At 42.3% G+C, this 25830-nt stretch overlaps 1 protein-coding gene across 2 annotated transcripts in view; it reads right to left on the bottom strand.

Moving 5' to 3' along the window:
- Positions 1 to 25830, bottom strand: part of pcxb (pyruvate carboxylase b) — a 292116-nt gene that overhangs the window by 36735 nt on the left and 229551 nt on the right. For both annotated transcript variants that reach the window (XM_055211545.2, XM_073859309.1), the window contains exons 15-17: positions 24692 to 24932; positions 24138 to 24387; positions 7344 to 7588 (exon numbers count right to left, since the gene is read on the bottom strand). In XM_055211545.2, coding sequence (XP_055067520.2) covers positions 7344 to 7588; positions 24138 to 24387; positions 24692 to 24932 — 736 coding nt within the window. The remainder of the gene's footprint in view (positions 1 to 7343; positions 7589 to 24137; positions 24388 to 24691; positions 24933 to 25830) is intronic.

The following is a 25830-nucleotide window of genomic DNA, read 5'->3' as shown; positions in this document are numbered from 1 at the left end:
AGTAATGATGAGTTTATATGGACGCAAACTAATATTATGTCGGAGTCCACTGCTTGTGTATTAAGTAAACATGCTGCACAGTGTTTTGTACATGTATACGTTAGAGCTTTCTCTGAATTTTCAGTGCAATTGATGAAATAGGATCGCGCAACTTTCACACGCTTGCAAAATGAAATTGCGGAGATCAGCCGCTTTAGTTGTATCAATGAAAGGCTAAAAATAGCGCTGTACACCGTGTGTTCGCGCCGGAGGTCAGAAAAGACGTAAAACATTGTGTTCAGTACCTCAGATTAGATAAATGGGTGGAGAGAAGGTGGTCGCGTGTGGCTGTTTGAACAAATTCATTCATATTTGCGTTTACACTACAAAAGCGATCTTGAATGTGGTTGAAAGTGGTCGAAAGTGGACAAGCTCAAAACGTTTTGAACACTGTTTACACCTAGCATTAACGTCGTCCACCTGTAATCCGATCAACGAAAACGCATGTTAATGCCAAATGTAAACAGCCTTATATACACACTTACAAAGAATAACCATGTTTTTTAGTGTATTGATTAATATTGGCAAAACCATGGTTATTTTGTGTTATTTTTAAATTATATTAACTATTTTTTTGGTTTTAAAACCATGGTTTATTTTTATAGGGGCCATATAACGGTTTTAATACTGAGGTGATAAATGGATGCAACTCACTGACTTAAACATGCACTTAGCAAAGTAATGTGATAACAATTATGAATTATGCATGTTACAATGTGAAACATTTATCTTTGCATATTGCATATACTTTTAAAAAACATGAGGCAGTGTTTACTACAATTAAAAAAATGTTGCTAAATAGCACTAAAAGTGGTTCACTGACTTGTAATTATAGGGGATCCATTTTGTAGTACAGAACCGTATTGTGGTGTGTTTAACCATAAATGGTGCTATACAAATGGCTAGGTTATTTTTGACCCATAATGGGTAAATATTGGACAGAACACATGCTTGGTTAAAAATAACCCTATGCTGGGTTAAAAATGACCCAATGACCCAAATTGTTTCCCTATGATTACAAGCTTTTAGTACTATTGAGCACCTTTTTTAGAGTGTATGTATCGTCCTGTACATGGCTGTAACCACTATTACTATTAATAAACATTAATCCCTTTCAAGTCTTCCACTCCTATAGCTGACAGGCGATTGGTTCTTTTAACAGGATTTGGCCGGCATATCGAGCATTGTGAGTTGTGTGTCTCATTGTGTGCTGGGAATGTATGAGGCTGACGCGCTTCAATTTTCACAATGAAAGTCAAATAAGTTTTTAATAACCAAATCTTCAACTTTTACATTTCAATCTGCTTGGCAGGATGGTCAGAAACCAAAAGAGATGAGCTGCACAAGGTGCCGGAGAAAGATTTAAATTACGAGGAAGACACCTTTAGAATCCTTGAACATCCAGACTTCAGTTAGTCGAGAGTCGAGAGTTAACCTCAGAGAAATCAATGGGATATTAATCGTCAAGAGAATTAGTTAAGAACCCAGACACAATTCAAAGCTGGTCATCGGAAGTTACAGAGGTTGTCGGGAGATTGCAATAAGATAACACCCAGGCAGGATTAAAGAGGGATCAAACATCAAACACACACACATTTGTGCACAGACACACATGCGCACACACACACGTGCACACGTCAGTATTTTCTCTTACTGTGTTTCTGACATACAGTAATCCTTCTGTATACATCTCTGTTCAGTATCTCAGTCTATCCTTCCTCTTCTTGTATGCCCACTTTCACACACACCTACACAATCTGAAAGCGTTTTCTCTCTCCTGTGTTATTGTGCTGTTATCTCCTGCTAACTGACAGGCTACATCTGTTTGGCCATCGGCGTGGCAGCTAGCGCTTTGAACACGAGAGAACGGTTTGTGTGTATCAGTGGTAGCTGATACAAGAAAGAGACTGAATTAGACGGCTGTGTGTGTGTGTGTGTCAGCAAACCAATGGATAAAAAGAAGAAAGTGTCCGGAATGTAACACAGCACATTGGGTAGTACTGTGACAGTTGCAGTATTTTAGGGCCGTGATGGTAATGCACCAATTTAACGAGGTACTTATAGAATGTGTGTGAGGGGGGGCGCATGTGTGCATTTGGGTATGTGCACACGCACATTGATGCATATAGGTGTTATATATAATGCATACGTATATTTGGAAATATGTAAAAGAGGATCAGATATACGTTTCTTACCAAATGTGCATGTTCAAAGGCTGTGATTTAATTTTCTGCCAGTGGGTGCTCGTCACAACGTCAAACAATGCTTAAGTCACTTAGCAGTGACAGACGCTTTAAATAGGCGAAAAACGGTGCAGTCTTGTTTTTTGTGTGATTTTAGGTGCAAAATGTGAAGTAAACGTGAAGCAATTAAGCATATGTGCTTGGCCATTTTGGTGGGTGCTCGAACCGAGGCCCGGAGCACCCACGGGATCGGCACCTATGTGCGTATTTACTGTGGCACTTCCATCCGTGAAACAACAAGTGCAGAACCTTTTTGGGGTTATAATGTTTCCAGTGGTGCGGTGGTTATGACAACTGTCACAGCCCTAACACAGTTTTTTTTTAAAACAGCTTGCTGTAATTTTAGACTGGTTTTAGTTTTCTTATTACTTCATATTATTTCATGTTTGCAATCTGCAACCTTACATACTGCATATTGTGGCAAATAGGTAATCGGAGTTTCCATGCATACAGAAAACTGGGCACAATATACATAATATGTGTGTGTGTGTGAGAGAGAGAGCTAGAGAGAGAGCGAGCGAGAAAGAAAGCGGTGTATAATATTTCTAACAGTATCACCAAAACCCAACATGCAACTGATTTCCTCCAAACCCAATGACTTGAGTAAAAGGAGATGGAGTGGAAAAAGAGTGCAGACAGAAATGCAATGAGAGACAGACAGGACAAAACGTGTGAATTGAATAACAATCACATGCAGATGCAGCGAAAGTAAATAGAAACTTTTACGGGAAATCTTTGTAATTGATTACACAAGGCTGAAGCAAACAATGCCAGATCCACTTCAGTTGATTGTTTAATTTTGCCTTAGTGAGTGCACCAATGCACAATTTGAAACTGGCAGGTATTAGGAAAGCTTGGAATACCTTGTTACATTACATCAAATGTGTAGTCAGAAAGTTTATTGTACGTATACTGCTTGCAAATGGTCTGTGCTGAATACACAGATGACAAACTACAAGTCAAATAAGCAGCATACAACAAAGGTTAATTGTGTTTGAATACTGTATTCCACAGTGTAATGAGCTTGACTTGGACTTCCAGTGTAATTGATTAATTGGGCATCAATCATCCACAATTTTTAACATACTTTTTGACTCTCTGCTTGAACAATCTGCCGAAACATTCACGTGTTTCAAAATAATTGGATTTAAAATGCAAAAAATCATTTTAACGGCAAAGATGACAATTTTGTCTTACATGCAATGTAATGAGGTAATGTGACAACAAGTGAACAGGTGAAAAGCAGAAGACTTACTATAATACACAGACAGGCACGCATGCACACACGCACGCAAGCACACAGCGTGGCCTCAAGGTGTAATCAATGTTTTTGCAACTTTGGCAGAAGTTGCTGCTACATCAGATATGTTATTATATCGGAGGGATGTCGGGCAGACTTTCTGCCACCCTCCAGCATACTGAGTAAAAAATGTCCATCCAGTGTTTGCTAAATTAAAGTCCCCCTGTGGTGAAAATCAAGTTCTTATTGTTGTTTATATGTCTATATAGAGTTTTTAATATACTTTAAGACAAACCCTGTGCAAAGTCATCATTCAACACCATTCCAGAGTATTTTCTCCATCTATTTGAAGTTTTCCCTCATTCCTTGATTCCTACCCTACAAACATTTAACTAATAACATCATCATCACAGTTAAACAAGTGGATAAGTAAGTTTGAGCCATAGATATGTTTGGATGCCACATAGACTTTTAGCAATTATGTGTCTGAAACTGTCGAATGTAGTATCTATTAACATATATATCTATGGTCCAAGGTGGTGCGAAAGAGTGGAGGTGGGGACTATTTAGCATTTTCATATTTATGTTCCGAGCTAGGGCTGGGATAAATGATTATTTTTTATACGATTAATCTAACGATTATTTTTTTCGATGCATCGATTAATCTAATGATTAATTTTATCATTCTTGATTATCTTCCCATTAATTAACCAATAGCAATTTATACATGTTGATTTACATGAAAAAAACACGAATTCCTTAACATTGCTATATGTTTATTGCTCTTAAAATTGCTAAATAAAAAAGACTATACAAGTGCAAAATAATGCATTCTTAGTCAGAGGTAGCATTCAATAAAACGTTTTGTAGCATTTGTGGTGCATACTGTGCAGTTTAGTAACAGTAAAAAAATCTCAAGTTTACTTTACTTTATTTTACATGCATTTGTGAGCAAAACCTCTTCAATGTGCTTTTTGATAATCAGTGTATTTTTTGACTTGATTTGTTTAATCCACATTCGTGCTGTTCTAGTTCATGTAATGACAGATATAAACACAATTATAGACTTAAGAAGCACATACATTATTAAATCGTTTTCTCTTAAGTTTGTTAAGATAGATGGACTCATTTAGTGCTGTGCAGAGAGTGAATTACAGTGCAGTCTTCTGGCAACAGTGTGTTTTTACGTATTTCATTGCATTTTGTTAATTTTTTGTTTTAAACACACTTGGCATCACATTCATGATTTAATGGTAAAATTACACTTTTTCGCATCAATCCACGAGCATTTAAACCATAAACAAAGCACTGTCACTTTAAATGAGGGTGAGCAGTGCAGCAAAAATAGAAACAATCGCAGCACTGCTGCTACAGAGTCGCGAGCTCGCGCTGCTCATGCGTGCATTCTTGTTAACATATGCACTTAAAAAAAACATGCGCCGCTTATGCACTGCTCACACTTGCGGTGTGAGACAGGTGTCTGGAGCCACTCTTGTTGCTACTACTCTACGGTGCCGCCATTGTGGGTCTGACTAATCGACTAGCATATTTTTTGCTTCACCCGCCCTAGTTCGAGCTGTGCGATTGGGCAAAGGCGGGGACTAATTTGCATATTCACAGATCCGTGTATACGAAATGATGCAAGGGTGTAGAGTTACAATGCTACCCTGCCAATGACGAGTTTTTCCGGCAATCCAAATTTCCTCTATTATCCACCAGGTGGCGCTCTTACTCAACTTATAAAACCAGAAGACAACCCTTTAGGTCAAACAGTAAGTACTCTGTGAATGTTTTGATAATCCCTCTGAATCTAATCTTTATCAAAAGTCCTTCACAAAAATGCTCTTTTTGCTCAAAATTATGTATTTTTTAACCTACCCATATTTGAGAGGTGATAAAAAGAGAACAAATTAAGGTAAGATGAAAGTTTTTTTTGTTTTCTTTTTGAAAGCAGAGGGTCTGTTCGTTCATTTGATATATTGCATGTTTATATATTTAAAGGCACACCATGGAACTTTTTGGCCACTAGGGGGTGCTAGACATGTATTTTTCACGCCTAGCGCCCCTAGAGGCCCCAACGCCGCAGCACTGTCGCAAAGGAAAGGAACTGGCCAACCTTAAAACTAAACTAAAAACTAAACATTTAAAACGCTAAACGATCAACATTTTGAGACAACAGGGAGAAAGGCAGCCATGTTATAACTTTCTGATGAGGAACTCAATCTGAAGGTTGCAGCCTCCGGATGTCGTATTTCTAAGCTGCATGCGTCATATTCATTCAGAATATTAACAATTATAAAGTTGACTATTATACTTAGTTAATCGTAAATTGTTGCAGTATGCTTATGACTTGCGTATGTAATGCTCAGTTTACCTTAATAACCCAGGCTTGATGACGTATGCAGCCTGCATATTTGACCTCCGGAGGCTGCAACCTTCCAATTGAGAAACGACCAGAAGTATTTCCTTGCCTTTTTCCAAACAAATATTGTTGCATCATCTCTCTCTCCCTCGCCACCAGGATTTTCCGCAATGGCGCTCGTTTTTCCTCTCTTTTGTGTGAAAATTGTCGCTCCAAATCCAAGTAAACCGAAGTGTTTATGTCTGCCGCTTTGTAATACGTCACGCGAGTGACAGGGGAACGCAGCAAATGAGAAAGAGAGAAGAGAGAAACGCTCGGATCTGATTGGTGAATGAATAGGGTTTGGTTTTACACTGTGTGAGTTTGAGAAAGTTTGACTGCTATAGCATACTGGATTGTAATGTAGATACCATAGCTACAGTAAAAGAAAGATAAATACGTGAACGCGGCATCTGAATACAGGGAACTATATGCAAGATAATCGCCGTCATTTATAAAGAAGATCGCATTTATGTATGAATCAAGATTGTGAGTTTATATAAAAAAAATTGCCTTAAAGGGGAATCGAACCCAGGTCGCCCGTGTCAAAGGTCCGTGACACTAACACGGTGCCACAGTATCACATAATAGAAGTTGCTCTCTACACTCGTTAAGTAGCCTCCAGCAAAATTCACGTTAAAAACAAATTGTGTGGAGGAAGTGACGTATGCCGTAAAGCAGTCGAATTTTGTAGTTTTTTTTGTTCTCTGGTTACTACCCGAAACCCTAAGTTTTAAAATATGAGTAAAAGTGATACAGACCCTGTCAGGCTATGATAGACATGTCATTCAACCTATTTAAAGTCGATGAACTATCACAGGGGTCTTGAAAATTTATTATGAAGGTTGAAAAATTACATGGTGTCGCTTTAAAGAAGAACATTTTCTGGAAGGCATTAAACTTTTGTGAAAATCATAAAAAAATGCTGGTGCTGGCTGGCAACTTTTTTTAAAAAATGCTGGCGGGGAAAGAGTTAATTTGCAGCTGTAGCTGATCAATTTAAATAACTGAAATACTAAAGTGTGCATATAATTTATTTATTATTCAATAAAGTGTAAATTAAAAACAAAGACTGACCAACTGGAAAATCAACAAAAAACTGGTTTGCTGGTCTAAGCTGGTCAGCCAGATCTAGTTCACTTATTTCATGGGGTTTGGGGCCTTTGGGAGACCAGCTTAAACCAACTCATACCAGCAAACCAGCTTGGTCCGGTTTGACTTGTTTTTTATCAGGAGGATGCAGCTAATTAGTTAATTGTATGCAACATGAATAAAAAAGTTTCAGCTATGAATATGTTTACTAAGTAAAGCTTAAATGAAAAAGGCCTTCAAGGACACATTTCAGTACGTGGAACAGAAAAAAAGAGGAACAGAAAGAAAGAAAATAGAGAGAGAGATGTTTTGAATCAAAATGAGTCACTTTGATAAGGTCTCCCAGCAGTTTGTTGGCTTCAGCGTAGGCTTTCTTCACCTCCTTGAACTTGTTTCCCAGACCCATGCTGTGGGCCTGAAAGTGGAGGTTGGTGTACTGGCCTCCTGGGATCTCATTTTCATAAACATCTGCATTACCAGACTTCATGGTGGCGGTGCAGTCAAAAGGAGCGTACAGACCACGAGCCACTTCCCAGTATTCACTGTAGTCAAAGACCTTGTCAAGGGAAACACCTGTGAAGCAGAAAAAAGTCTGTAAGCAGACCCATTACTGGTAATTACAGGTAATACACTGCTTCAAGTAGTCTTTCGGTCTACTGGTAAACTGCTTGTGTTGTTCAAGCAACCCAGCTGGTGTACAATATATCAGTTATGTAAATGTGCCCTTGAATAAATGTATTTTTATTTCTTTATGCCATTCCAGCATCCATGGCTATATCTATAGTGAGAAATGTTTAATCTAAACACACATTAATTAAGTTAGGGAAGGATAATTTGGCATCTCCAATTCAACTAACCTGCATGTCTTTAGACTTTGGGAGGAAACCAGTGTACCCAAAGTAAACCCAAACTGACACATGGAGAACACACAAAGAAAGACCTCTCAACCCAGCCGAGGCTCCAAATGGAGACTTTCTTGCTGTGTGGCAACAGTGCTTCCCACTTAGCCACAGTAATTATTTATTAATCATATATTATTCATTTTGCATAATATCCTTTTGATATCACACACGCTTTTACCGAAAATTACAATTTTAAATCCATTTACGAGCGAGTAATTACAGTCACTTAGTAATCTCCAAAGTTAAAGACAGAAATATGTCAATGATGGACAAGTCTGGCCTGCGAGCATCAATTTGGTGAAATTAATTACCCTGCCCTTTTTAATCCCATTAAGTAGTACATACAGGAGCATCGTCTCTAACCCTGCTTGGTGGGGACAATTGACGGACAGACACGTTGGCCATCCTAATCTGACACCTCTCCAAACACACCGTTAATTCATCAATGAAGGATCTCAATAAAGCCAGGCTGTAGTAATCAATGCTGATTTAATTAAGCCTGATGCCACGTGAGGCATCTTTCCAGTCTTGGGGCCACAAACACATTCATTACTAATACAATTATATGCCATTCATTGATAAGCTCCCTGCTATGACAATGCTGCCGGCTGGGTTTGTGTCAAACAGACACTACGGTAGCAACTGGTCCATTAAGTGATGTCAATGTCACTACGGTAGTTAAATGGCTGTAAAACCAGTCTGGAGGAATGAAAGAGTGTGTGTTGTGTGTACATGATTGTTTGTATGAAAGAGCTTGTGCAGATGGAAACATCCAGGGACAAAGCATCAGTTAATGACTCTATAGCATGACTCACATTAACACATTCAGAAAAGGTGCAAAAAAGCATCTCATGCATTTACACAGGTGTCACTATATTTCTCAGGATATGTCACAGACTTCCATTGTTTTCACACCAGAGTAATACAATTTTCTATTCCCTGACCTTGTTCTACCTTTTGAACATTTGCTGAAATTGTTAGATTAAAAAAAAAACAGTTGGACATACATTTTTACTAGTGGCACCAGCAAGTAAGTTTTTTACATTTAACTATTTGTGAAAATAATTTAAAATAAAAAGCACAGGCGGAAATCATAAAAGGGGTCGGTTTTCTGTGACGGGAAAGAAACGTAAGCCATCAACATCTAATAATTTCCGCGAGAGGCGCTCGGTTGCTTGTTCTCCCGACAGCATCAAGCTTCTCATGCTAAAACATTGACCCCAGAGGATCTTATGAAAACTTTACATTATTTTACTCAAAGTCAACGAAAATCGAGCAGGACCAAGACATTTTACAGCTGATCGCTGTGAAAATGTAAAGAGACGACGTCAAGTATAACCGCAGCAATGTGTTCTTAATATAACAAAGTAAGTGTTTTGGTTAATGCCATTAATGTTTATTTTTTAATCATTGTATACCACTAGTCAACTAAATAAATATAAAATGGTAAAGATGAATGCACATTTATACATTGATTTAATAGATTTATAGCATTTTGAAATAAAAACTGTCATGGATTTATTGCATTTTGTGGAAAAAAGAATTCGTTTTTATAATAAATCTTTGAAAATCAAGTTATGGATTTGATTTTTTAATGTTTTTATAACCTAAAGATGCTATGTGAAAGTTTGTAACAGAAAATAGTGGTTTTCATCTTGTCACTTTCTTGGTATAGAAAACAAGTTTTTACCGAAATTTGTCAAAATGGATTTATTGCGTTTTGGAACCAAACTCTTTAAATAATATAATGATACATACTTTAAATAACCATCTAAGTAGTAAAACAATACAATCTCAAAAGGGGCAAAAAATGCATTTTAAGTTTAGAAACATTTTGGGTCCCCTCTCTTTTGCCTCACAGTGGTTTGGTCCAGTGCCTGCTTTCCCCTTAACCTTGAGTCCACCATGTTAGCGATTATATAATGTTACCTAGCAAACAGTCATATACGGAAGCCGAGAGAGGTCGTGTACTATATTCATTTTTGCTTGCTTGTTTTCACGACTTCATTTCTCATTATCTCGAGATAACAAATGTTGTTTTCTCATAATCTCTACATAATTTTCTCGTGATCCCAAGATAACAAAGTTGTTTTCTCGTGATCTCGACATGCAGTACCAAAAGTTGTATTCTTGTGATGTGATTAAAGCTTACGTGTGCTTGATAGAACGTGTTGTTTTGTTTGTAGACAGCAAAAGCATATTTAGATTTGAAATATAGATTTGTCAATAATTGACAATTTGATAAATTTAGGGACCATCTCTAAGTAACTATATAATATACACGTTTGTACTTTAAACAGCATTTAAATGAAATTACCTAAAGTCAACAAACAGTCACAAAACCAACTGTACAGTATTCATATGGTTGTAAGCTATAATGCACATTTTTTTTGATTTTTAAAAAAAAAAATTCGAATAAACTGTTAAATATTATTGAAGATAGAAACGTGTATATTATTAATTTAGAGATGTTCCCTAAATTCACGAACATCAAACATACAACTTTATTTATTTTTTAAGTCTTAGCTACACGTTTGGTAACAGCGAAGACCCCAACTCATATGCATCAGCAGTTCACTTCAAAATACACAAAATATTGTGGACAGGAAACTACATTATGACATTTGGGTTATCATGTCAGGATAATGAGAAAACGTCTCGGTTACGTATGTAACCCTCGTTCCCTGAAGGAAGGGAACGGAGACGTCACGTCGTGACCGACGAATTGGGAACCGCTTCGCGGGTGACCTATCTACTTCGAGAACTATCAAAAACGCCAATGAACTTGGCATGCAGGTATTTGCATAATGCCGGCGCCGCCCCGCCAGGTGCGTATATAAGGCACAGGTGCATAATACCAAATCAGCTATATTATTGCTGAGAAGCCGAGCAACAGTGCCCGGCCTGAACAGCAATGGAACAGCAAACTGTGGCGACGGGACGTGACGTCTCCGTTCCCTTCCTTCAGGGAACGAGGGTTACATACGTAACCGAGACGTTCCCTTTCAGTCGGTCACTACGACGTCACGTCGTGACCGACGAATTGGGAATCCCTACCAAAACGCCACTGCAGCTGAACCCTTCCAGTGCCTGCAAAAGCCCTCCGCCCTCCACATAAGGGGCGGAACCTAAGGCGAAATGCAGAAGGCCGGTCACTACCTGTTCCTTAACCCACGATAGTGAAGCAGCGAACTGGGAGAAGCGTCTAAACTGAGCGGAGCTAGAACACTGCGGAAGCCATCCCCTAAGAAGGTTAAATGGATGACATAAAAATATATGAAACAACCGACAGGTTGCTCAAATAAAGTCTCTGAACAATACATGGTATGTTAAGAGATGCAGAGCAGGCTCTGCTAAGGAAAAACGTGGAGGATTAGAACCCCACGGACTATACACACAAATGAACCCCACGTAGGGGACAAATGTGGATGCCTAGCCTACACAGGTTTACAGAGAATACATCAGTGATAGGTTGACAGCGGATGCTCCGCAACACCAGCTATCAGGGCGGTGGAGGAGAGGCAAAAACAGTTTTTTAGACGTTTTTGCCCCGATGGCCTTCCATAATGGTGCAAATGTGCAGCACCAAAATAGAGGCTCCAAGCCGACACACGAGCCGACCCTCGGCATTCTTAACTAGTTAGTAGAAAGAACCCGAGTGGAAACCGGTTCGACACGAACACTATAGAATCTTGTGAACGTATTAGGTGTCGCCCAGCCTGCAGCTCTACAAATATCTGTTAGCGAGGAACCGCGAGCCAGTGCCCAAGATGATGCCACACTGCGAGTAGAGTGGGCACGTAAATTAAATGGACAAGGCACATTCTGCTTTTGATATGCAAGGGCTATAGTATCCACAATCCAATGGGACATCCTCTGCTTGGTGACAGCTTTTCCTTTCTGCTGACCACCGTAACAAACAAAGAGCTGATCTGAGGTCCTAAAACTTTGCGTCCTGTCTATATACACACGTAGTGCACGAACAGGACATAACAAAGCCATGGCTGGTTCTGCCTCCTCCAAAGGCAGTGCTTGGAGATTCACCACTTGATCTCTAAAAGGAGTGGTGGGAACTTTGGGCACAAAGCCGGGCCGGGGTCTCAGTGTTACGCTGGATGCAGCCGGCCCGAACTGAAGGCACGATTCATCGACCGAAAATGCATGAATATCCCCTATCCTCTTAACAGAAGCCAAAGCAAGGAGAGTTAAAGTTTTCATTGTAAGAAACTTAACACTCACACTATGCAGAGGCTCGAATGGGGCTTCCTGGAGTGATTTCAGCACCAAGGACAGGTCCCAAGGAGGAATAGAGGGGGGACGCGAAGGATTCAGTCTTCGAGCGCCTCTGAGAAATCTAATGACTAGGTCGTGCTGACCCACTGTTCTACCGTTTACGGGTGAATGGTGAGCTGATATCGCAGCGATATCGACTTTAATAGTGGATGGTGACAGCCTATTCTCCAAGCGACGCTGGAGATATAATAGCACAACACTAATCGGGCATTCTCGGGGGTTTTCACTTCGGGAAGAACACCAGTCGACAAACAGGTTCCATTTAAGCGCGTAAGCCTGTCTCGTAGACGGCGCTCGCGCAGCAGCAATAGTGTTAGATACCTCTTGCGGTAAATCACTCATATCCTCCGTGCCCCGTCCAGAGACCACACATGGAGGTTCCACAGGTCGGGGCGCGGGTGCCATAATGTGCCCTCTTGTTGAGAAAGAAGGTCCTTCCTCAGGGGAATCTTCCACGGAGGGGCTGTCGCGAGGAGAGAGAGTTCTGGAAACCAGCTCCTGGTTGTCCAATACGGTGCCACCAACAGCACGCTCTCCTCGTCCTCCCGGATTTTGCATAAGGTTTGCGCAATGAGGCTCACCGGAGGGAACGCGTATTTGCGCATGTTTCGCGGCCAGCTGTGTGCCAATGCATCCACGCCGAGCGAGTCGTCGGCTAGTGAATAGAACAGGCGACAATGGGTCGTCTCTGGGGAAGCAAACAGATCTATCTGCGCTTTGCCGAAACGTCTCCAAATTTGCTGAACCGCAATGGGGTGGAGTCGCCATTCGCCGGGACGCGCAGCCCGAGAGAGCGCATCCGCCTCTACATTGAGCGTGCCCGGGATGTAAATGGCACGAAGAGACCTCAAATTCTTCTGACTCCAAGTGAGGAGGTGACGGGCGAGATGCGACAGGTGACGCGAGCGTAAACCGCCTTGACGATTGATGTACGCCACGGTCGCAGTGTTGTCTGTACGAACTAATACATCATTGCCCCGTAACTCGTTGCTGAAACGGACGAGCGCAAGATATACAGCCCACATTTCCCGGCAGTTTATGTGCCAATGCAGCTGGGGTGTCGTCCAGACCCCCGAAGCCGCAAGCCCATCGTACGTGGCCCCCCACCCCGTGTCTGACGCATCTGTGCATACTATCGCGTGCCTGGAGACCTGTCTCAGAGGCACACCGGCTCGGAGAAACGCACGGTCTGAACACGGAGTGAAAGTGCGACGACACGCAGGTGTAATGATAACACGGTGAATGCCGTGCAACCACGCTCTCCTCGGGACTCGATCGTGAAGCCAACGCTGAAGCGGTCGCATATGAAGCAGTCCGAGCGGAGTTACAGCTGCGGCTGCTGCCTTATGCCCCAAAAGCTTCTGAAATTGTTTCAGCGGGACCGCGCTCTTGCTCTTGATTGTATTCAGGCAAGTCATAATCGACTGTACACGCGCTTCTGTTAGACGAGCTGTCAAATCGATCGAGTCCAGTTCCATACCGAGAAAAGAGATTCTCTGCACGGGGCAAAGCTTGCTCTTTTCCCAGTTGACCCGAAGACCCAAACGAGCGAGGTGTTTTAAAGTTAAATCTCTGTGATCGCACAGCGTCTGACGTGTTTGAGCTATTATTAGCCAATCGTCCAGATACGCGAGAATGCGCACACCTCTCTCTCTCAGGGGTTGTAAAGCCCCCTCCACTACTTTGGTGAATACACGGGGCGACAGAGAGAGCCCGAATGGGAGGACTTTGTACTGGTATGCTCGCCCCTCGAACGCAAAGCGGAGAAACGGCCTGTGTCGGGGGAGAATCGATACGTGAAAGTACGCGTCCTTCAGGTCGATAGATGCGAACCAATCGTTTGGACGAATGCATGGAAATATGCGTTTGGGCGTCAGCATTTTGAACGGCATTCTGTGAAGTGCACGGTTCAGCGAACGCAGGTCCAGGATCGGTCGCAAGCCGCCGCTTTTCTTGGGTACAATAAAGTAAGGGCTGTAAAACCCCGACCTCATCTCGGCTGGAGGGACCGGCTGAATCGCGTCTTTCGCCAATAAGACAGCGATCTCCGCACGGAGGACGTGCGCATCGGCAGCTCTCACCGTAGTGAAACGAACGCCGGAGAATTTGGGGGGACGCCGGGCAAATTGGATCGCATAGCCGAGACGAATCGTGCGTAAAAGCCAACGCGACGGGCTGGGAAGCTGTTCCCACGCCCCCAGATACCGTGCGAGAGGGACTAAAGGCACGATCGGTGTACCCGCGGCGGGCGCAACGGAGGTGATCGCCGGTGTGTGCGTAACGGCCGCACCGACAGCAGTGTTGTGTGTGATAACACTCACCTGAGTCCGTTGCTGGGTGGTTGAGTAAGGGAGGCTCTGCTGAAGACACCTCACACCACTCGATGCACCCTCTGGCGAAGGAGGAGGGAGACGATGGGTTATGAGCCCGTAGCTGTCTCCTACCGGCTGAGAGCGCGGTGGGGTTATGAGCCCGTGCGTCGCTCTCGTTCTCCTCTGATGAGTCGGAGAACGAGGGGGGGTTATGAGCCCTCTCGTATCTCCGGAGCTCATCTGAAGACCTAGAGATGGAAGTGGAATTCGCTCTTTTTGTGGATTTGTGGGTGCCGACTGAAAAGTCGGCGGAACAGAAAAATGAAACAAAAGATTCCCCAACCGGCCCTCCTCCGGTGGGGGGAGTGGTGCCTTCACCATCTCCCGAAGAGCGATCCCCTCCATCTCTAGGTCGCCCGTCTCAGGGCCGCTTTGATCTTCTTTTACCACCCTTTGCAGCGGGCTGAGCGGGCGGGGCGGGCTGCTGACGACCGGTTCCTCGCTTCTTAGAAGAGCCCCGGGGAGGAACGGAGGCGGCCGCCGCAGGACGCCCTCGGCGAGGAGCAGGCTGAGGCGCCGACGTGGATGGGGCAGGCGCAGGACGCTTCCGACGTGGCATGATCTGAGCGATGGCCTCAGTCTGCTTCTTGGCCGCGGAGAATTGCTGGGCAAACTCCTCGACCGTCTCGCCGAACAGGCCGGTCTGGGAAACCGGAGCATTCAGGAGCCGGGTTTTATCAGCGTCCTTCATGTCCGCCAGACACAGCCAGAGATGGCGTTCCTGGACTACCAGGGTAGACATCGCACGCCCGACGGCGCGTGCGGTGACCTTGGTCGCACGAAGCGCCAGATCAGTAGCCGCACGGAGTTCCGAGAACTCCGCCGAGTCGTGACCTCCCGCGTGCAGATCCCTCAGAGCCTTAGCCTGATGGACCTGCAGCAATGCCATGGCATGCAGGGCAGAGGCTGCCTCCCCACAAGCCTTGTAAGCAGCACCGGACAGCGCCGAAGACTGCTTACAGGCCCGTGAGGGGAGAGTAGGCTGGTCCCGCCAGGAGGAAGCGACACCGGCCGGACACAACTGCATCGCGACCGGGCGCTCCACGGACGGGATACCAGTGTACCCCTTGGCATCTCCACCCTCGAGAAAGGTGAGAGGTGAAGGCTGATACGGCCGGTTCCGGGCGGAAAACGGGGTTTTCCACGACCGCGTCAGCTCTTCATGCACCTCGGGGAAGAAAGGCACCGGGGGCGAGGACTGAGAAGCCCTGGCACCCCCGAAGAACCAATCATCGAGGCGGGACGGTTCAGGTGGGGGAGGTTTAGTCCACTCCAAGCCGACCGCCTCCGCCGCCCGAGCGAGCATGGCTGCCATCTCAGGGTCGAACGCAGAAGCCGCAACCTGGCCCGAAGGCGGGAGCGGATCCGGATCGACGTCTGAGGCTGACAACCCCCCCTCCGACGTTACGGTGGATATCGCGTCAGGTGGAGGCTCGACAGAGCGCGAGGACACCGTAGAACACGGGCCACTCGTCTCCATCGGGACCTCCGCTGGCAACGGATCAGGGCGCTGGGAGCTACTGGACGAACCAGCAGACCGACCCAGCACCGTTATACGGAGGTCATCCTTCGCAAGTCTGGTAGCTGCGCCCTTAGCAGCACCAGACTGGGAAGGCGGGGGCCGTTGCCGGAGGAACGACACCCGTCTCCGCAAATCCGCCATAGTCATACCCTCACAGATGGGGCATGAGCTATCACGCAACGCTGCCTCTGCGTGCTGGAGCCCCAGACACGAAAGACAACGCTTGTGGCCATCCTGGGGGGCGATAAACACACCGCATCCAGAAACAGAACACGGACGGAAATCCATCTTTAAAAAGACGACCCCGACCGTGACACGAATGAGTGGCTGTCTTTAAAAAGACACAAAGCTCAAACGTGCTGCTCTTTCAGGGAAATCACTCTTTTGTGCGAGCTGGTGAAACACACAGGGAGAGGCAAACGCACTCACTCGAACTCAAGTCCTAAATTAAGAGACAGAGAGAGAGAGAAAGGGTGGAAAAAAACACTGCGAGCCTCCGCTGAGGTGTCGTTGCCCAACCAACTTCAGCAAGCTGAGACTTTTCTTCCCAGAACAGGATCTACGAAGATCAGATTTGGAATAGCTTCTCGTGAGCAGATGTCTGCCGGCTTCGAAGCAATAAAGCTGATTTGGTATTATGCACCTGTGCCTTATATACGCACCTGGCGGGGCGGCGCCGGCATTATGCAAATACCTGCATGCCAAGTTCATTGGCGTTTTTGATAGTTCTCGAAGTAGATAGGTCACCCGCGAAGCGGTTCCCAATTCGTCGGTCACGACGTGACGTCGTAGTGACCGACTGAAAGGGAACAACTTTTGTTATCTCGAGATCACAAGGAATTAAGTGGATGACCTCTCTCGGTTTCCGTACATTACACTTAAAATTTAGTTAAAACTTCATTGGTTGCTGGATTGTAATAAAAAAAAAAAGTTGTAATAAATAAATGGTTTTGAAGAAAAAAATCTTAGGCTGTCCTCTGTGTTCACACATCATTACAAGTACAATTCTGGCTGTATCATTTATGTCCCCTTTAAAAAGTTGCTCTTGAAATTGTATGTTTATTGTCTCACCCATCTGATAGATAATTTACGCCCATGACTGAAACTTTTACAAACATAATAGTAGCTCCATTTGAATTTGGTTGGACTTCACAAGGTATGCCACCATCTTAAGTGAAATTTTAATCAAAAGTGAACATATTTAGTTTGAAGGGCACCGAGAACGAATATAAGGGAACATTGATACATCACTTCACCAGAAGTGTGGAAATAAAATGTGCATAATATCACTATGCCTGCTGCAGCCATGTTAAATCAGCAATGTCCTTGATTATTACGCCGGAATGAGAGTATAGTCCTAACCATATCTGCCTAGAAAATCACAACCTTAATTTTTCCCTTAACTACAGAAGGGTCAAGTTTTAAATAGGAAAAATATTGAAACTCTTTGGGGTTTTTTTGCGCGATGCTAATGGTCTAATTAGATTCAATGGATTATGCTAAGCTATGCTAAAAGTGCTAGAGCCAGACCTGGAGATCAGCTTAATGGATTCCAAAACGGTAAGAATCAAATATTTAACTCTAAGGGAGCTGGAAAATTAGGATATTTTTTTTAAAAAAAGGGGAATGTCCCTTTAAATAAGCGTGCAAGTGTTCTTACATTTTGTTATTATTATACAAACTAGTGTAAAACTGATGAGAAGCAGCTGTTGTGTCATTGTTCTGTGATTTACCTCAGGATATTTACTGTTGTGCATACAGTAGGAAAGCAATGAGATAAGCATACATAGTTAACCAAACAAAAACTTATTCTCGGCATAAGACAGCTTAAATCGGTTAATAGTCAATTAATAGCTGCAATGGTGAAATAAATATGGAAAAATATATGAAGCTCATGGAGGGATAACCAAATAAAAAGCCAAACTAAGCTTAGCATTTTCTGCTGAGCTGTGAGGTCAAAACTATTTGTTCAAAGTGTGCCCAGTATTAGTCAGTGTTACATCAATGAAGACTGGCACAAAGAACTTCGATAAGACAAAAAGAGTCTTTTAAAAGACATTGATGGTCTTTGTGAAAACGAACGCAAAGGCTCTCGAGGGGATAGGAAAAGGTTGCTTGTGAAAGTGAGTCCAAAATTGTCTGTCCGCTGAGATTTAAAGACAGAGAGAACAAGTGACAGATGGAGCACGAGAGGAAAGTGTTAGTAAGGGGCTTGAAAAACTGGAACAAATACACATGAAAGGGGGAGAAAAGTAAGAAAAGGGTAGAACGCACAGCAACAAATGAGTGTAGGCGATGAAAAACGATGGGCATGAAAGAAAAAGCGATTGAAGACTGAAAGAAAAGCAATTATGCCACTTTTTTGCTTTTAGATCCAAAAGATGTCTCTTTTGTTTTTGTAATCCTTGAGAATAAAACAGGTGATTATAGCCATTGAACATTATATTTGAAAACCCACGTCTCGTATTGACTTCTATCATGCCTAAAAGAAAGAAAATGGAGGTGAGTATGTGAGATAACAACAATAAAACCCAATCGAGCAGCAATATACTGTAAAATAAGGAATGAAAAAATGAGGGATGTTTAAAAGCAAACTGCAAATATGGAGCTTAGCCAGAAAGCCCAAATCAATGGTAGGGCAGCTTGAAGGAGCAACACGTGCAAAATATAATAATGCAACAAAAGAAGAGAGAATGGGGGGCAAACGAGAACAAAATCTGATGTAAAAGAACCTTTAACAATGGTAATACAGAAAAGGTGGGCGTGACATTAATCACAAACGGCCTAAGCTTGTGGGAAGAGACAGTGAGCTAATGGTTTACCTGTGCTAGACTGCTACACCGGCAACTAAATTAACCAGCGCAATACACTAGAGAGCACAAGCGACACATACACAAAGACAGAGAGAGAGAGAATGAGGAGTTTTTGTAAAACTAGAGGTCTGCAGTGACCAATTACCTCAACAGATGTTCTCATGAATGAATCAAACTGTAGCTTATTCTCAAAACACAAGCACACACCTGTATATTACACTCACGCTCGGGATTTAGCTGAGAACAAACAATAAATAAAACACTGCACTGAAGAAAAAAATCATATCAACATTAGTTTTTGCTTTACGAATTAAGTTAAATAACTTCAACTTGTTTATGAGTTATGTCAAATATATATACTAGTCAAAACCTAATAGTAGCTTCAATAAAGAAATTTTTTTTCAATTAAGTTCAAATTGACCAATTTGATTCAACTTGCAGGCAGCATTCCACAATTTTCTTTAAGATATCGCTGCTTATTCCTCATTTCTGCATAGCAACACTCTGACACCCAGAACACCCTAGAAACCACTTAGCAACACCTTAATCATTGCGCCCAAGTAACTGACCAAACCACTCCAGCAATTGCAGAGCAATGGAGTAAAAAACACCCAGAAAATTTTAGCATTTGCACAGCAACACTCTAAAACCATAGCAACCGCTTAGCAACACCATAGTAATCGACAAAACCAGCCAAGCAATCACATGAGAACACAGTAAAAACACACAGAAAACTTTACTGGCTGCATAGCAACACTCTAACACCCAGAACGCCTTGCAACCACTTAGCAACACCATAATCATTGCCCCTAGTAACTGACCAAGCCGACGTAGCATTTGCAGAGCAATGCAGAAAAACCACAAAAAATTGCGTTTGCACAACAACACTCTAACACCCTAGCAACTGCTTAGCAACACCCTAGTAATCGACAAAACCAGCCAAGCAATCATATATGAGAACACAGAAAAAACACTCAGAAAACTTTACTGGCTGCATAGTAACACGCTGACACCCAGAACACCCAGAACACCCTAGCACCCACTTAGAAACACCTTAATCATTGTGCCCAAGTAACTGACCAAACCACCCTAGCAATTGTAGAACAATGCAGTAAAAACACCCAGAAAATTTTTGCGTTTGCATAGCAGCACTCTAACACCCTAGCGGCCGCTTAGCAACACCCTAGTAAGCGACAAAACCAGCCAAGCAATCATATATGAGAACACAGTAAAAACACTCAGAAAACTTTACTGGCTGCATAGCAACACTCTGACACCCAGAACACCCTAGCAACTACTTAGCAACACCCTAGTAATCGAAAAAAACAGCAAAGCAATCACATGAGAACACAGTAAGGGCTCAGTCACACCAAAAGCGTTTATGGCAGTTGCAGGCGCCTTTTTTGAATGATATTCTATGGGCAGGGCGCGTTTGCGCGCTGTTTATGCGCGCCGAGCGCCTTGCGGTTTTCTGCCGCCTGCCGCGCACGCGTTTTTGAAGGAGCGCTGAGAGTGGAGGAGCGCCTGACGTCATTCGCGTCTTCCATTGTCCAATCAAATGAGGGGAGAGGCGGGCCTTACGTTGTGGCGAGGGAAGTTTACAGTTGCTTTGAAGAACCGGACTCCACTCGCTCACTCTCTCTGCGTGTTTGTGCTCCTCTTATCCTCAAACAAGGTCAGAGCAAGCGCCCTCTTTTTAAAGTTTCTGCTAATATGACAGTTAACAGCAAAAGAGCGCTCACGCTTCAATATTTGATTGACAAGACAGCTGACTCGGTGGTTGCTTAGCAATATGAAAAGCCGCGCTGCACTGCTCTTTTTTAAAAAAGGCAGTGCGTCGCGCCTTGCGTTTGCAGGCGTTTAAAGCGCTTTTGGTGTGACTGAGCCCCAAAACACTCAGAAAACTTTACTGGCTGCATAGCTACACACTGACACCCAGAATACCCTAGCAACCACTTAGCAACACCCTAGTAATCGACAAAACCAGCCAAGCAATCACATGAGAACCAGAGCCATAGAGAAACAGAGTTGTACCAACGGAAGTCCAGAAGCTCATCTGCTGGTATGTGGCTTGTTAACATGTTTTACGCTGCCTTTAGCCACTTTAAAATGCATCACACTGTACTAATGTAAGTTTATAATGTTATGCTTGTTTATAATGTAGAAAGTGAATGTGCTGTGAATGTAACTCATAGTGATTTAATTTATAAATATACAAAGCACAACATTAAAAAAGACTTTAATATTAATTTATTTTAATTTATTATAAATTTTAATAATATTTCTGGCTTAGTGTAGTTTTCTTTTTGTTGTTAATATAAACATCTGATGGGAATAACATCATCATCACTTTAAATGATTAATAATTTCTTAACTATGTAAGTATACATTTGACAAGTTATTAATAAATACATTTATTTTATTTTATTTATTAACCAGCAAAACCACAGTGTTAAAAACATTCCACCCATACGTTGATGCATAAATATGCACTTTATACCACCATCACTTTTTTTAGCCTCTCTAATTACACTTTATTTACAATAATGGATGAATCTCCCTTTAGAAAACGAAATTTACCAATACAAGGCTGTTAGTGGTTTGTTGTGTGTTGCTAAAGTTATCAACAGCTTGTCCTAGCCTGACCCGTTTTCTACTAACACCCCCTAAATGTACTAATTAAATTAGAAATAATGCACTAAACACACTGATGCATAAAGTCATTCGATTCACATGTATTGCTAACATACAATCTTTTTTGTCAAGCGTATTAAGTCTTAAAGGGGACATTCCATGAAAATCAGACTTTTTCCATGTTTAAGTGCTATAATCGGGTCCCCAGTGCTTCTACCAACCCAGAAAACATGAAAAATAGCAACCCTGTAACTTTGTTTTGGTAAGGCTCTCTCTGCAAGCATGTGAATAAATAGGTCATGCGGATTTCGCTCCCCCCATGACGTAGGTAAGGGCTCCAATTATAATGATACCGCCCCTTCAACTGCGCTATCCAACCATGAACGGCCTCACGAGTGCGATAGACAGAGAGAAAGAATGACTGACAGCACGACGCGTTTGTATTCCATCAAACACAAACAGGAGCCTACAATCTTATAACTTGTAGTTTTAATAATCTTTCTAAAGATTGAATCAACGTTCTAAAGGATTAACGTTACCTTAGTGCAAGAGAGAGAGAGCGAGTGAGCGAACGAACGAGAGAGAGAGAGCAACGCGACGGTTCGCTTTCAAGCAAGTTATGTTGTTTAATATGTTTCTCTGAAGTTTATATAAATGAACACGAGGATTAATGCACTGCACGAGACAGAGTGAGTGAACAACGCGTATTCACTATCATACACAATAAGTAAATATGTTGTTTAATGTTTCTCTGAAGTTTCAAATGAATGAGGAGTTACAAAATAGATGAGAGACTGACAGAAACGTGAATGTGTTCAATATGTGTGCACAATAAACTTAAACATGTAATTTGATCTGTTTCTCTAAAGTTTAAGCATTAAACGTGTTGTTTTATTACAGATCATTTAAATCTGCTCGTGTGGTTTGGTCAAAAAGCAAACTTCTGAGTGTTTGTGGACGTGTATTTTATTGTAACATGCTAAAACTCATTATGCCTGTTTAAAACAAGGGCAACATGACACCTTAAGTCTTTATTTTTATTCCACAATGTTCCCCATTTACTGATAAACATGTATTTAGTATGCATAAAACAGATAATTGACTTTTTAAACTTGTTCATCTTTATAATGCTTAACATCGCTCACAAACTTCTTTCGTGAGAGAATCTCCCTCGATGTTCTGTCAGCTCTACAGCGGGAGCGCTTGAGACTCCGCCCACCTGAGCAGCTCGTTTGGATTTAAAGGGATACACACAAAAACGGTGCATTTTTGCTCAGCCCCATAAATTGCCTATTTTAACATGCCACAATAAATTACCTATATGGTATTTTGAGCTAAAACTTCACATATGTACTCTGGGGACATCAAAGATTTATTTAATATCTTAAAAACGTCTTCTGGAATGTCCCCTTTAAAACTTGTATTAAGTTCAACACATTCAATCTTTCTAATGCAACTCTATGGAGCTGACTGTGACTTCCGGGAACTTTGGAGAGACTCCGTGGTCCGCCATTGCTGTAAAAAAAAAACGTTCCATTGGAGTGAACGGACTTGACGTAACTCTATCCTTCTATGGCTCTGATGAGAACACAGTAAAAACACCCAGAAAACTTTACTGGCTGCATAGCAACACTCTGATACCCAGAATACCCTAGCAACCCCCTAGTAATCGACCAAACCAGCTAAGCAATTACCTGAGAACACAGTAAAACACCCAGAAAACTTTACTGGCTGCATAGCAACACTCTGACACCCAGAATACCCTAGCAACAACTTAGCAACCCCCCATCAACCGTCCTATCATCTTTAGTTCTTAAACTACCCCCTCTTGTTTCCCTTTATTTTTATTTATTTATTTGTTTACTGCTGTGCTTAAAGAGAGTCATAAAGACAGTTTTGTATGAAGCCGTTACAATCGAGATACACAAGATGAGCCTCTAATAACTGTAACAGTGGTCATTATCTAACCACACTGCCTCAGAGGAGCAGTACAGCAGACGAAAGAGGGATGAGGATAAGACAGAGAGGAAGAGGATCGACTCCACATTGAGGGTAATAATTGGAGGAAGGTGAAATAAATGTGTACTGTAAACAGGGCAGCAGGAAGAAAGAGTCTCTCACCTCCTTTCCTTTTATTCTCAGTCATTAGTCTTTGTCCGGTGTGTGTCAACATATTTCCCACTATGCTCCTGGAAGTCTTTTGTTTAACATGCCTCTCACAACACACCAATTATCTCTCATTCACACACACATTCAGTGAAGCTACAGCACACATAACTGTAAAAATTTACTATTTTATCGATATATGAAGACAGCGTCTGCTGTGTCCTTTGATTAATGAGCTTAGTGACTTAGTGACTAATTAGACATCATTAATCAAACGAAGCCAACTGTAACTTAGACAATGTTCAATTGATCACAGGCAGCCTGTTGGACCACGGTGCACACATCCTGACCTACATGATTAACTCTTCGGCCAAAAATATACTCTAACTACTGTTACACTTTAACTTTTAACAAAATCTTTGTCTCTTTGAGTCAACGTGCATTTGTGTGTGTTTAAAATAGCATTTCTTGTCTACACACCGGTATCAAGTTTGGTTCCTCTCGTGCAGGCTACGATGGCACCCATGCTCGGTTGAGAGGTCATGCCGGCCATCGAGTCAACCGCCACGTCTACTATATCAGCGCCTGCTTCCGCGCAGGCCAACATAGCTGCCACGCCCGCGCCAGCTGTGTCGTGAGTGTGGACGTGGATGGGAATGTCAGGAAACCGGTCCCGCAGCGCTCCGATCAGCAAGCGGCTGGCTTCAGGCTTCAGCAGGCCAGCCATGTCCTGAAGAAAGAAGATAAGAGTGTTGTTTTCAACCAGAAAATAACAGAAAATTCCTGTTACGAAGATTACTGCGCCATTACGGCCGCTCGAAAAGAAAAGGAAACGAGGAAGAAAAACAAAATTACGGAGAAGAAACAGGTACTGTCAATGGCGTTAGTCATTACACTCTTCAGTGACTTTCAAACACAGCTGAAAATAACATGCTAAGGGTTTTGACACTAAAACAGTCCTTCACCTCTGCCTTTGTAAGTGTACATTTTTCAGGTTATTATTGTGTATTTTGCTCAATTCACGTGTAATCTACCTTAATGGACAGTATGTGTGTTCCAGCCTTGACTAGCTCATTAGCCAGGTCCATGTAATATTCCAGTGAGTATTTCTGTCTCATGGGGTCAGAAACGTCTCCTGTGTAAGAGATGGCCGCTTCCACCACGCCCCCTGCCGCACCGGCTGCTTCCATACCCAAAAGCATGTTGGGAATGTAATTCAATGAGTCGAAAACACGGAAGATATCCATTCCGTTCTCTTTGGCCACCTCACAGAATCTAAAAAGAGAAATGTAAAGATAAATAGAAAGCACTGGGAATTAAAGGGACAAAGTCGGACAAATCCAAATATCATGTTTGAGAGGGACTTTGAAAAAATAGCCAACTTTCTTCAAAATATCCCCTTTTGGGTTTTACAGAAGAAAGTCAGACAGGTTTGGAATGACATCAGGTTGAGTAAATGAACTAAAGAGAAAAAAGTTTTGTACTACAGCCAATTTCTTTATAACAGTTATGAATGGTGCAATTTATACTGAATAAAGAGACATTTGGATAAATGTGCATTCAATCACAGCCAAGAGTTACTATTGATTTTTCTTAATGCGTAGGGTTAGTGTTTATTCAACTTCTGACTCACACATATAAACAATAGTAATTGTGCAACACTAATAACATACAGGCCTAGTTAAGAGATTACTGGTATGTGTGTGTTATATTGTGAGGCAACTTTGCCCTACAGCAGGGCTTTCAAAGTGTGGGGTGCACCTCCCCTGGTTGAGGCGCGCAGAGTGGTGAGAAATATGCAATGTATATATACACATTTTTACATTTACAATTAACTACAAAACATCTAACTAAACTACTGAGTCAACATGCAGAAAATACAGTGGATTAATATTTTAAATGTACTAGTTTAGGTTCAAAACTATGCGCACAAAATGAGAACTACTGTTGTATTTTGTGTGTTTAAGATTGGGTTTTGTTAAGACAATGGTTTAAACTTCTCTGAATTATAATTTTGTCATTAATTACTCACACTTATGCTGTTCAACACCCGTAAGACCTATGTTCATCTTCGGAAAAAAAATTATGATTTTTTTATGAAATCCGAGAGCTTTCTGACACCCATAGATAGCAACGCAACTGACAATTTTCAAAGCAAATTTTCAAAAGTAAA

This window comes from Misgurnus anguillicaudatus, chromosome 21 (genome assembly GCF_027580225.2).
Source record: "Misgurnus anguillicaudatus chromosome 21, ASM2758022v2, whole genome shotgun sequence".
In the NCBI taxonomy this organism is placed as follows: Eukaryota; Metazoa; Chordata; class Actinopteri; order Cypriniformes; family Cobitidae; genus Misgurnus; species Misgurnus anguillicaudatus.
The sequence above is the reverse complement of the archived record's forward strand: the minus strand, read 5'-3'. Positions and strand labels throughout refer to the sequence as shown.